The 13,181-nt window shown below is 43.5% G+C and overlaps 1 protein-coding gene across 20 annotated transcripts in view; it reads right to left on the bottom strand.

The window, feature by feature from the left end:
* Nucleotides 1-13,181, bottom strand: part of LOC134338836 (uncharacterized) — a 132,517-nt gene that overhangs the window by 58,691 nt on the left and 60,645 nt on the right. For all 20 annotated transcript variants that reach the window (XR_010016295.1, XR_010016296.1, XR_010016297.1 and 17 more), the window contains 4 exons: nt 10,576-10,878; nt 7,789-8,091; nt 5,211-5,525; nt 1,022-1,327 (listed from right to left, as the gene is read on the bottom strand). Coding sequence is in view for 17 of the 20 variants with exons in the window: in XM_063034960.1 (XP_062891030.1) it covers nt 1,022-1,327; nt 5,211-5,525; nt 7,789-8,091; nt 10,576-10,878 (1,227 nt within the window). In the remaining 3 variants the exon portion in view is untranslated. The remainder of the gene's footprint in view (nt 1-1,021; nt 1,328-5,210; nt 5,526-7,788; nt 8,092-10,575; nt 10,879-13,181) is intronic.

The raw sequence follows: 13,181 nt of genomic DNA, 5'->3' as shown, positions 1-13,181 counted from the left end.
GAGAAAGTGGAGCATGGAACCGAATAAGGTTGGTAGGATGTGCTGATGGGAACAATAGGGGAAGTGACCCAGTGAAACGTGTGCGTGATATTTGGGTAGATCGTGGCATGGAAAGAAAAATAGGGAACTCTGTGGGGACAGGTCGGACTGGGCAAGCCAGGAAAAGGAGAACCTGACAGTGCGGGGGAGGTTACCTAAACATGGACCAGTTGATTCCCTGAATTCCCAAAGTGTTACCCTTCTCTACAGCGCATATACCCAGCGACTGAGTCCTCGAAGACCTCGGAGGAAGAGAATTAAAACAATCACCGGCTACCTGGCCGAAGAACTTCCTTCCGATCAGAGCTCTGAATAGCGAACATCTTATTCTGGAAGGGTGCCTCGCCAAATTAAACTTCCTATCTAGGTAGGTCGTACCCATATATATTTACCCTTCCAATACTGCGACAAATCTGCCTTTCTCCAAGTTCAAATCTGCGGACAAATGGGACTGATTAGGACAACGGGTACAGAGGTCAACAGATGGAATACAGTGCAGGGACGTGTATGGTCCTGCTTTGAGAAGCAATAAAGCTGTAGACCATTTTCTAAATGGTAATCAAATTCAGAAATCAGCACGGGGAGTTGGGATGTCATGTCCATGACTCCCTAAAAGTTATTTTGTACGTTGAATCTTGGTAAGTAAGGCAAATGCAATAATACCATTCATTTCGATAGGACTAGAATAGAAAAGCAAGGACATAATTTTGAGGCTTTAGGAGACATTACCAAGACCCACTTTTGAACCCCATATCTAAGAAGAGATGTGCTATCATGGGAAAGGATTCAGAAGAGGTTCACGAGAATGATCCCTGAAAGAAATCGTTAATGTATGAGGAGTCTTCCGTGCCTTTACTTGTTGGACCTTAGAAGAATGAAGAGAGAACCGGCTGAAATCTACTAAATATTGAAAGATCGAGATAGAATAGAAGTGGAACAGAATGTTTTCTCCAGTCCTACCCAGCGGTTAGCCAGTACTCACCAGTGATGTGAACGTATAAACTCTGACTGTCCGTCGAGTTCCACATACTCCCATCTCGCTGGACCTCATAGAGACACGTGTACGCCCCTGCATCTGATAGACTTGCGTTAAGAATGGTGAAAGTTGCGCTATGCTCAGTTCTTCGAGTGGGCCAAGATGATAAGGAAAATGGTTTGCCAACCTTTCCCAAGTAGAACCGGCTTCCGGCGTAGTAATTCCTAGCTGTGCATTCAATGCTTATATTCTGCCTTTCAATAAATGTTGCAAAACGCCTTCGTAGGTCAATAGTAGGCTGTTGTGGTTTCACTGTGTAAAGATAATAAAAATAGACATCATTTGTAATATCTACGACGGTTTGAATCGATTACAATAATATCACTAAGGTACTAGTATTATCAGTGGCTGAAGGAGAAACACAGAATGTTCTAGTTTAGTCCAGGAGATCCCAACCTGAGGTTCACGGATCCCCTGCAATGGTATTGGCCTCTGGCATATAAAAAAAAAGGTTAGGAACACCAGACGTATGCAGTGTCTATGGAGGAAGAAGTAAACTCAGATTTTAAAGTCTAAAATAAAATTGGAGAATTCTTGAAATATTAGGGACGTCAGCCTATGACTGTCGACAGAGAACCAATGTTTCATGTTATACCCAGAGAATTATAGAGTTATATAGCACAAAAGCAGGACCTATGATACATGCCGACCAGGGTATCCCATCCACGTTAGCGCTATTTGAGAGCGTGCGGCCATTAAGATTCGTATCAATTCATTTGCCTGACTGACTGTCATTTAATACGGGTTATTGTACCTGACTCAGCGACTTCTGCTGGCAACTCAGTGCGCATCGATGCTCCGCGAACAAACCATTAGACTTCAAGTGCATTTTAAATCTTTCCTACAAATTTGCATGGTGACAGGAATCGGAGACCGATGGTGGAAGATTGCTTATCCCACTGGAAGTATAACTTCCGACATTGCCAATGGGCCATAATACAATTTGCCACGTCCGTGAATGATACGGATTATAATATACAAGCCAAGATACTTTTGCAAGTGACATTACGATAGTTGACAGTGGAGATTATTATCAGGGTGTACGGAGTGATATTGATCAGCTGAAGAAGGGACCGAGGATTCATAAGAGTATAAGGTATTGTATCCTGTGAATACTAATCCCCAAGGTTTTCTAACATTCATACCCTTTTACATTATCTGCAAGTGGTGTTTGCAGATACCTTTGCTGCCACAGAGTACAGACGCAGATGGTCTCAAAGTCTTTGGGTTCAGAGATCTCAGCCACCAGGAATTAATTTTGTGAGGGCTGACTCTTGAGTACACAAATATCTGAAATATTGACTCATCAACTGTCTCTGATTATGTTTGATGTGTTACATGATAAAAATATGTTTGGTCTGCCAGGTTGCCTAAACTCAATCACAATAGTCCAAATAACTTAACCAGTTTTGGCTGGTCTCTGTCAGGCCAATTAACACAACACCATTGTCTTACGTTCATTATGCCTATGCCACAATGTTTCAACACCATCGGTGCCGGAGATAGTGTGACGGCAGCATCAGTCCTGGCGTCGCTGCTGCCCTCAAGTGTCCGCCCGGCGGAATTCAAGCTGTGTTATGTTCGGCTGCAGACTGCTGCAACATTCATGGAATCGGAGACTTGAGGAATATTTTTGTATGACTGTACTTTACTGTTATCTTACAAGAACTACTTTATATGTTTCTTGTGTAGCTTATGACTGTTGAGACTGCGTTCTGCACCTTGGCCCCGGTGTAATGCTATTTCGTTGGGCTGTATTCATGGGCCTTAACTCCAAAAAAAAGAAAGATACCGACGGAAGTAATATACGGTCCCTCAAACAGGAGTACGGATGTGGGGATAGAAAATGCATGCCAAAAGAGCAATGTTACAATAGCCATGGTATATGTCAATATATAGGTAGACTGGAAATATCAGGGTGATGCTGGGTAATTGATTTCTAAAATGAGATTGGCTTTTTACAGCAGCTCCTGTTTGAGCCCACTAGGGTCTCAACTATTCGGGACTGGCTGTTGTGCAATCAACCAGAAATTATCAGAGAGTTTAAGATTTAAAAAATAACCTTTAGATCAAGTAATCATAACATGATCGAATTCACCATGAAATTTGAGAAGGAGAAGCTAAAGTCAGATATATCAGTATTACAGTAGAGTGGAGGGAATTGCAGAGGCATGAGAGAGGAGATGGCTAGAATTGATTGGAAAACATCACTGGTAGGGATGACGGCAGAGCTGTGATTGCAGGAATTTCTGGAAGCAAATTAGAAGGTATAGGATATACACATCCCAAAGCGGAAGAAGTATTCTTGAAGAAAGATGGCACAACCGTGACTAACAACGCCAACAGAAAAAACAAAGACAGGGCATCTAATAGTGGAAAAAATAGTGGGACGTTAGAGGCTCGGAAATTCTTTTTAACCCAACAGAAGGCAACTAAAAAGTTCATTAAGATGGTAAAGAAGGAATACGAAGGTAAGCTAGCCAATAATATTGAACAGGATGCCAGAGGTTCATTCAGATACATAAAGTGTAAAAGAAAGGCGAAAGTAGGTATCGGACCGCTGGGAAACGATGCTGGAGAGGTAGTAATGGGGTATCAGGAAATGGGGGATGAACTGAAGAAGTGTTTTGCATCAGTCTTCACTGTAGAAGATCAATAGCACTATGGTCTAAGTTCCAGGTGTCAGGAGTCATAAAGTGTGTGAAGTTACCATTACTAGAGAGAAGGTTCTTGAGAGACTAACAGGTCTGAAGGTAGATAAATCATCAGGACATGATGATGTACACCGCTAGGTTCTGAAAGAAGCAGCAGAAGAGATTGGGGAGGCATTAGTAACGTTCTTTCAAGAAGAACTAGATTCTGGAATGGTTCCTGAAGACGGGAAATTTGCAATTGTCTCTCCACTCCTCAAGAAGGAAGAGAGGCAGAAGAAAGGAAACTATAGACCAGTTAGCCTGGCGTCACTGGTTGCAAAAATGTTAAAGTCGATTATTAAGGACGAGGTCTCAGGGTATTTGGAGGCACGTGATAAAATAGGCCGTAGTCAGCATGGTTTCTTCAAAAGATAATCTTGCCTGACAAATCTGTTGGAATCCTTCGAAGAGATAACAAGTAGGGTAGAAAAAAAGAGGAAATGGTTGATGTTGTTTACTTGGATTTCCAGAAAGACTTTGACAAGGTCCCACACATGAGGTTGCTTAACAAGCTATAAGCCTGTGGTTTTACATGATAGACTCTCGCATGGATAAGGCAGTGGCATATTGGCAGGAGAGCAGGAACGGGAATAAGGAGGGTCTCTTTGGATTGACTGCTCGTGACTCGTGGTGTTCCGCAGAGGTCTGTGTTGCGACCGATTCTTTTTACGTTAGATGTCAATAATTTGGATGGTGGAACTTATGGCATTGTTTCAAAGTTTGCAGACGATTTAACGATAGGTTGGAGGGGAAGGTAGTTTTCAGGAAGTAGAGAGGCTACAGAAGAACTTAGTTTAGGAGAATGGTCAAAGAAGTGCCCATTGGATACAGTGTCAGGAAGTGTACAGTCATGCACTTTGGTAGAAGAAATAAAAGGATTGATTATTTTTAAATGGAGAGAAAATACAAAAAAAAAACTGAGGCGCAGAGGGACTTTGGAGTGCTGGTGCAAGACTCCCCAAAAGTGAGTTTGCAGGTTGTGTCTATGCTGAGGAAGGCAAATGCGATGAAATGACATTCATTTAAAGAGGACCAGAATTTAAAAGCAAGGATGTAATGTTGAGACTTTTTTACATCACTGGGAAGTGAGCAGCTTCGGACTCATTACTTCAGAAAGAATGTGCTGAAACTGGAAAGGGAACACTCGATTGTTCAAAAGACCTATTTCTGCTCCTATATCTTCAGGTCATGGGTATTCGTCTATCGTTGAATAACAACTAAACTTGAACTTGATTACAAGACTATGGGCAAGGGTATTGGTTAGCTCTGTCAGCAACACTTCTGATCCTTCGAAAAGGTCATGTTGCAGTACTAGAAAGCTGGGATATCAATAAGCCTCGAGGACCCTGGACAGCGAATCTCCATCATACGGTCAGCAACAAAATATTTCTGTCAACGTTTTATTTCGCCGCCAGTTTCACGTCACTAATTTATCCACTTACTTTTGCAGGTGACGGCGGCATATTGCCAAGGCGAGCATCGGATACGAGATACTTCTGAAGGGTGGGAGTACTGCCACAGAGACCTTTCACTGCCCTGACAGTTAACTCCAGTCAGAATTGGTAACTTTTTTATTTTCTTCCCTCTCCATGCGTCTCTTGGATGATGAGAGAAACCGCAGTTCAGCTGCTTGCAGGTAACTTCCGCATTTGCTGCACTCCAGCTCTCGGCACACATTGGGCTCCAGGCCTGATTGTAATACACTTCAACTACTCCACTGCACGAGCCGTTACCCTTGCTTAATCGCAGCCGGGTGCCTGGAATCAAGATCACACAATAAACACTTGCATGAGTGCATTTATTCAGCAAATAATGTACTTTCGTCAGCAAGGATGCATGACAGATTGTTGAGCAAGAATGTATGACAGATTGGTGATGCGCCTTGCCATTACTCTGCTTCTCTTGAACAGAAGAGAAGTCTGTGAGCCTTCTGTCTGAAGAAGTCTCTTCAGTCTGTGAGCCGTTGACGAAGTGCATTGACAAAGGGAATGCAATGGAATTTCGGTCCAACAATAGTCAATGTGCTGTATCAGATCGATTGCAAGAATGTGGCGAGTGTGCAGATGACCGATCAATCAGTTGTTGGTCGTTTAAGCGGCCTACGTGCGGGCGCGGGCGTTCGAGTGCCTATGTCTTTTCCTCTCGGCGGGCTCGGTTTCTCGCTCCGGCACTTTGAGTTGCCCAGCGTGTATCGTTACTGGACTGGTGGGATGTGAAGAGCCTACATCCCTTTCATATCGGTGGGGGCGGGGGCCTTATAAACGAGCTCTTTTCTAAGTCCCCCGAGATACGAAGACCTGTCTTTTTCCCATAATTCACATTCGTAATCTCAACATACTTATTCCTCTATCTTCTGGTAACCAATCGCTTCTGTCTCTTGATTTTCCTAAATCCTGCTGGTCTCATCACCTCATCCTGTCCTGTCTCCCAGGATCTCGATCTGCCTGTCACCCATATGTTCCTTCGTACATTTCCAGCCTCGTAAAAAGACTGATCGAGTTGTGTGGTATTGAATTGTACGTGTACAGTAGGCAATGAATGGCATGGATCATTTGTCAGCGAAGTAAAATAAAACCTGGATTTCAAGATAATAGCGGAAAGATTGAAGGGCCATTTGCCCAAAACTTTGTAGAGGTAAACATCTGAAATGTCAGTGTGGCAGGGGTCCTCAACGAACTTAAATGTACAACAAACGTGAAAATGCTGCAAGGATTCCAAAGGTCAGGAAGCATTTGTGGAAGAGAGGTAGAATTAAGCGTGCAGATCAGGACTGGGAAAGAGAAGTGACTAAATTTGCAGAGAAGGTAGCTGGCGAGGTGGCAGTTGGCAGTTGGTAAGTTGCCTTTGTTAATGCCGTGCATGTACCAAGATACGGAGAGAGAAAAATTGTACTGCATACCATCTATACAGATGGCTTGCAAAACAATATACGCGAAATATAATGCATGACAAAACATTGGTACACCGAGGTGGTGCAAGGGAAAACCGTAACAAAGTGCAGAATATAATGTTAAAGTTGCAGACAGAGTGCAGGTTGAGAGTAAGATGCGAGGAAGGCGAGGAGGCTGATTGTGAGGGCTACGAGATAACTTAAGAAAGTTTGTCTTTATCATAAAAGAGGTCCACTCAAGACTCTTCTAACACGGGTTAGAATTTGCCCTCGAGCCCTCTAGTGCGCGTTTTGAAGTGTTTGCATCCTCTGCCTGATGGGAAGGGGGAAAGGAGAGCACCACTGGATGGGAAGAGACTGATTACGTTGGCTGCCTTCCCAATACAGTCGTAAGTATAGACCAGAGTCCATGGTTTTCGTGATGGACTGAGTTGTATTCGCAAATCACTTGCGAGGTGGGCAGGGAAAATGCTGTATCAAGCTGTGATGTATCCGGGTAAGATGCATTCTAATGTACCTCTCAAAAATGCGATGATGGTCAACGGAACTGTGGACCATTTCCTTCGGCTTCTGAGGATGCAGACGCACCAGGGTGCTCTCTTGACAATAGCGTCTACGTGGCTGGACCAGTACAGGTGTTTGGTGATGGACAAGACAAAGGAGATACTGTGATAAGGTGAGAGTAGGTCAAATGAATAAATGTACAATTGGTGGATACCTAGTGTGTGTTGATTGCCACGAGTAAGGGGATGCGGGTAATGCTTCGCAGATCACGTGACATAAATGGTTAAAACGGGAAAGCAATCACAGATGAATTATCCACAGAATCAGCCAGTTCTGATGTAGACAGAAAGAATGCGGGTGGTCTTAAATGGGAGAATTGGATCTTTACCATACAACGCTGCAAAGTACCCAAGCAAGCAAAAGATCAGTATGCTGGATCGTCCTGTTATAACAGTATATGGCAGTATAGTCAGATTGAATAAGACTTGGAGATTTCTGTTCTTTTTTCGCCCTGACCTGCATGAGGTATTTGTTGCTTTTGTCGTTCAGTGCCTTACTGTCGACATGACCGTGACACGCTGGGCGGAGGATTGAAGGTCGAATGCGCTTAATGCTATGAATCTCACCCTGTGTTTTTATTCCAATGGGATCGCTCCGTTCTGAGTTGTATCTGTTACCCATCCATTCAATTTCGTAGCCGCATGTGTAGTTCCCACTGTTCGTTTCATTCAGATTGTCGATGTCGAACCTGGCGGAAGTACGTGTTTGCCGAACATCCTGAAATGCAATTGGTTCTGCCGAGCCATCCTTGTACAAATGAAAGGTTATTCCTCTGTAGCCTCCCGTTCTCCTGCATGTTACTTGAATCTGCTTCTGAAGCGTTGAGGGGTCCTGACGGTCGACGGCTAATCGTGGCTTGGGCGGTCTATCTGTCAATGGAATAACCCAGTAAGCATTTTCATTGCTGACCCAATCATTCGAAATATTCAGCGGCGTTACAGGGAGAACACGTATCGTTTTTACGAAGGATAAATTGCCATTCTTACATTCAAACCGCACTATAACCCTCGCCAACTCCCTGAGCACTGTAAATCCAAACACTATCCTAATCCTGATACTATTTGTCATATTACATATAACATATATCATATAACATATAATGTATGTTATATGATATCTATCTATGTGTAACACTCCAGCTGAGATTTTTTACTGCTAATGCTCTAGGGCACTTCATTTCGTAGCTTTCAGTAGAAACAATGTGCTCTGATGATAGGGTTTGGTTTTCAGTTAAAGATAAGAGGCTATGACGTTCAACTTAGGAATACTGTGTCAGTCATTCACGATAGTCGAATGGGAGAGCGTTCTGGAGAAAGCTGGGTGGAGAGGATTTGCATCGGGCACAGGTGGGGTTCGTGGGCTTCTAGCGGGAGATGGAGAGAGTAGGAGTTCGGGAGAGACGGACGTACGATTGGATCCAAAGGGACGGTGCGATTCGGAGAAGTCCAAGGTGGGAAGTCCTACCGGTGATCAGCGATGAGAAGTCGGAGTCGTGAGTAAGGGATACACCCAGATTTTGGAATATATTAGCTCCAACATGTGTACATTTAGAATGGTTTAATTATAATAGGCCCTTTTATTTATTTTTTTCCCTCAATAACTGTTTGATTAAGGAGTTATTAAGAGGGGAAAAAATTAAGTTAATAAGTTTCTTTATAATTGAGGCCGCTGTAAGATCAGTTATTTATTGCCGACGGATAATTGTATATGGGCAGTATTGACACAGCATTCGTTCAGATCGGGGTACCTTTAGTCGAAACATCGGAGGTTTCCAGAATTGGTGGGACGCAAATCATACTTAACCTAGACTTATATTGTTTGAGAAAGGTGGCTTTCTTACCACTACAATGCACTGCAATACATTAGCAGGGCCGACTAAAGAGCCAAGTCTCTCTACAATTCCGGAGAGAGAGGAAGTGTGGTTCATATGCTATATATATAAATTGGATATAACGTATCATTATATATATGTATACATTATGTATCTATTGATAATATATTCTATATGTGTGTATATATAATAGGAGACATCCATCTCTGTGTCCCTGTCTCCGCTAGTCGATGCATCCACTACTCACTCGCCCTCTTCTCTGTAGCCGCTTCAACTGAACTGGAAGATTGCCTTGCTTTCCTAAATGACTATTACGGTAAACGTAAGGATGACAGGGGAATGTGCTTAGAGTCCAGTTACTCGGCGATGACACAGGTGGACAGGAAAGGCCGAGAAGGCTACTTTGGCTGGGCGTGTCGTCCAATCTCAGAAGCAACCAGAGGAGGAAAGTCGAGAAGAAAATTAAGAATAAATAGGCAACAGATACAGGCAGAGAAATCAAGTCACGTAAAATTTTATCCTATCAGGGACATCCCATTCCGTAACTCCCTGCACTTATTAAATCCCACGATCGTGTCTGATAAATAATCAATGAGTGATTTCGAACAGTTACAGAGTAATTAATTCTGTTACTTTTCTATCACAGATCTATCTACCGTGTTCCTCGTGTATTATTATTATTATTTTTTACTTTGTATTTTACATTTCCAGTCTTTGCATTTTTAAAAGACCTTCTTTACTTATGGAGGAAATAAATGCTTAGAGTGCTGGTTGCTGTAAACAATGTTTTGTAGATATTGGAGCATCATTCCCGGCAACGGGGTCAGCTAGTTAATTGCACTGTTAGGTGCAACGTTTGCCCTGGTCTGTCCTCTTACTTACTTAATTGTCTTATCCTTTTTATAGTCTACCCTCTTTCATAGAACATGAAATCAAGGATATAATGATAGGGCTTGATAAGGCATTAGTCAAGTCGTACTGGAATATTGTGAGGGGTATTCAATGCCGTAACTAAGAAAGGACGTGCTGGCATTGAAAAGGATGCAGACGAATCTGACGAGAATTACCATGGGACTGAAACGGTAAACGTACACGGAAAGTTTCGTGGTTCCGAGTCTGTATTTTATGGAGTATAGAAGAATGAGAGGGATCTCATTGAAACCTTTCGAATATCGAAAGGCCTGGATAGAGTGGACGTGGGGACAATGTTTGCTATAGTGGGGAAGTCTAAGACTAGAGGCCACAGAATCAGAATAGAGAGACGTTTCTTTAGAGCTGAAGAGGAAATTCTTTAGCCAAATGGTGTTTAATCTGTGGGATTCACTGCCACAGACGGCTGTGGAGGCTAAGTCATTTGCAGTATTTAAAGTGAAGGTTAACGTGTTCTTGATAGTAAGGGCATCAAAGGTTACGGGGAGAAGGCAAGAGTATACTGTCAAGAGGGAAAATAAATCAGCGGAGCAACTCGATGTGCCGAATGCCTTCATCCTGCTCCTATGTCTTATGATCTTATAGGTCTTACCTGTAATGGTTAACTGCAGTGCGTCACTCCAAGTCGAATTGACAATTCGTCTTCTCATTCGACCCTGGTACATACAGGTGAAGTTGAGACGAGCGCCCACGGTCAGATTCTCCAGGGTCGCTGACGCACCGCTGACTGAGAACCTGGATCGGATTATTTCTGCAATGTGGTCGTGGCGCATTTGAATGTAAACTTGTGTTGTGGGGATGTTTCTTGGGACGACACACTCGACCTGCACTCTGTCTCCCACGAAAAAACTGTCACGTTGTGGATTCACTGTGATCGTAGGTTCGGGGTATTTACCTAACGAAATGACAAAAACGTTACAATAATATTCCCCATCATATTCCGTTCATTCCAGCATGAGTTAGTTCGCTGTCTGCGTTTTGAAAGACAGACTATAGGTCTCGACTCTTTCCGCGCAGGGTGCCGTGCACGTTGGAATGAAATTGTTGTTGCATCGGAAATTCCTCACAATACCCACCACACATATTCTATTGACTTAATTACTTGATATTTCCCCGACATTAATAGCACTAGACAACAATGATTTCACTTCCTGAATATGTTTTGGGGGTATCTTTTAGATTTTGGGCTGAAGAACTTAAAAGTCACCATGAAATTATCCTATCACGCACCATAGTTTTTAAATCCACTATATTTTTTTCTTTCAATTCATAATTCGGGTCAGAATAACTGACGCCAAGATTACGGAAGGCATTTTTGGTGGTCCACATATCAAACTGGTGGTCAATGACAGAGAATTCGGAGAACTTCTAGTGTGACCGGAGAAATTCGCATGGAAGGCATTCATGGGTGTTGTTGAAAATTCCCTTGGCAACTACAGAGCACCAAACAACGTGCAGCTGGTTGACAAACAGGCTTCAAGCATACAAATCCATGAAGTGCAACATGTCACTAAAAATACATTTTTTGCATTCCTATTTGACTTATTTCCTGCAAATCTTGGTGCTGTCCGTGACGAGCATGGTGAAAGATTTTACCAGGACATTGCCGTACTGGTATCAGAACAACTGGAATCCATCAAGCTGGCTGATTATTGTTGGACACTTAACTGAGAAGCCTCCAACACTGCGGACAAAAGAAAATCATCAATAAGACATATTTAGCTTCGTTGATGTATTGCAAAGTGTCGACACCGTTCTGTAGTTAAAAGGGTTATATTCAATAAAAGTTAATTTCTTGTTTCTCCAGACCCCTACGACCGGTGGTCCCCAACCACCGGGCCGCGCACCCACACATTGCCGCGAAGAATCCAGCGGTACAGCGGTAGCCAGAACGCACCCAGCACATCTTTAAAAAAAAGCCGAAGTAAACAAGCTAATTAATTAGGTGTCGCGCGGCACGTAAATGTCGGCCCAGATCAGAGGTGATTGCCGATGATTTATTTAATTTAGTTCATTCTTCCCTCTGCCAGTAAAATGTTCCTCAGGCCACTGGCTGCAAAACAAGCCCACAGCATGCTCGATCCACCCCGGTGCTTAACAGTTGGAGAGGTGTTCTTTTCATGAAATTCTGCATCCTGCTTTCTCCAAACATACCTTTGCTCATTGCAGCCAAAAAGTTCCATTTTAGCTTCATCAGTCCACAGGACTTGTTTCCGAAATGCATCAGGCTTGTTTAGATGTTCCTTTGCATACTTCTGACGCTGGACATAGGAGAGATTTTCTTCTGATGACTCTTGCATGAAGGTCATATTTGTGCAGGTATCACTGCACAGTAGAACAGTGCATCACCACTCCAGCGTCTGCTAAGTCTTCCTAAAGGTCCTTTGCAGTCAAACAGGGGTTTTGATGTGCCTTTCTAGGAATCCTACGAGCAGTTCTCTCGGAAAGTTTTCTTGGTCTTCTAGACCTCAACTTGTCATCCACTGTTCCAATTAACTGCCATTTCTTAATTACATTACGAACTGAGGAAACAGTAACCTGAAAACGCATTGCTATCTTTTTATATCCTTCTCCTATTTTGTGGGCATCATTTATTTTAATTTTCAGAGTGCTAGGCAGCTGCTTAGAGGAGCTCATGGCTGTTGATTGTTGGGACAAGGATTGAGGAGTCAGGGTATTTATAAAGCTTTGAAAATTGCATTACCTGGCCTTTCCTAACGATGACTTGTCATGGTCCGGTCCGTGAAGCCCGTATTCCGGTTCACGGTCCGGTCCATCGACCCTTGCTCGAGGTTTTCCTGTCTACCCTGTTTCTGTTCTTGTTGAGTTCCAATTGAGGGAGCTGATGCTAGTTGGGGCTGGCTGCATAAATACCTCCAGAGACCAGGGCGTGGATGCTGGATTGTTCTTGTCCTTACTCCTTGTATCCCTTCCTCTGTCTTCTGTTTCCTCGCCTGAAGCCCTGCCTTGTCTTGCCGGTATCTCTCGCCTCACCTGAAGTTCTCGTCTCGCCTTGCATTGTCTGAAGCCTTGCCTTGTCTTGCTGGTAACTCTCGCCTCGTCTCGCCTGCAGTCTTGTCCTGGAGCCACCCTGTATCTAGCTCCCTTCCTGTCCCTTGCCTCCGTCGGGTAAGCCAGGCCGTCTCGCCGTTACTTGCGGTTGGTTCTGTCCCTTCCTGTCCCATGCTTCCGTCGGGT

The sequence above is a fragment of the Mobula hypostoma genome, chromosome 28, assembly GCF_963921235.1.
Source record: "Mobula hypostoma chromosome 28, sMobHyp1.1, whole genome shotgun sequence".
Classification (NCBI taxonomy): domain Eukaryota; kingdom Metazoa; phylum Chordata; class Chondrichthyes; order Myliobatiformes; family Myliobatidae; genus Mobula; species Mobula hypostoma.
This window is presented reverse-complemented; position numbering and strand designations above follow the sequence as displayed.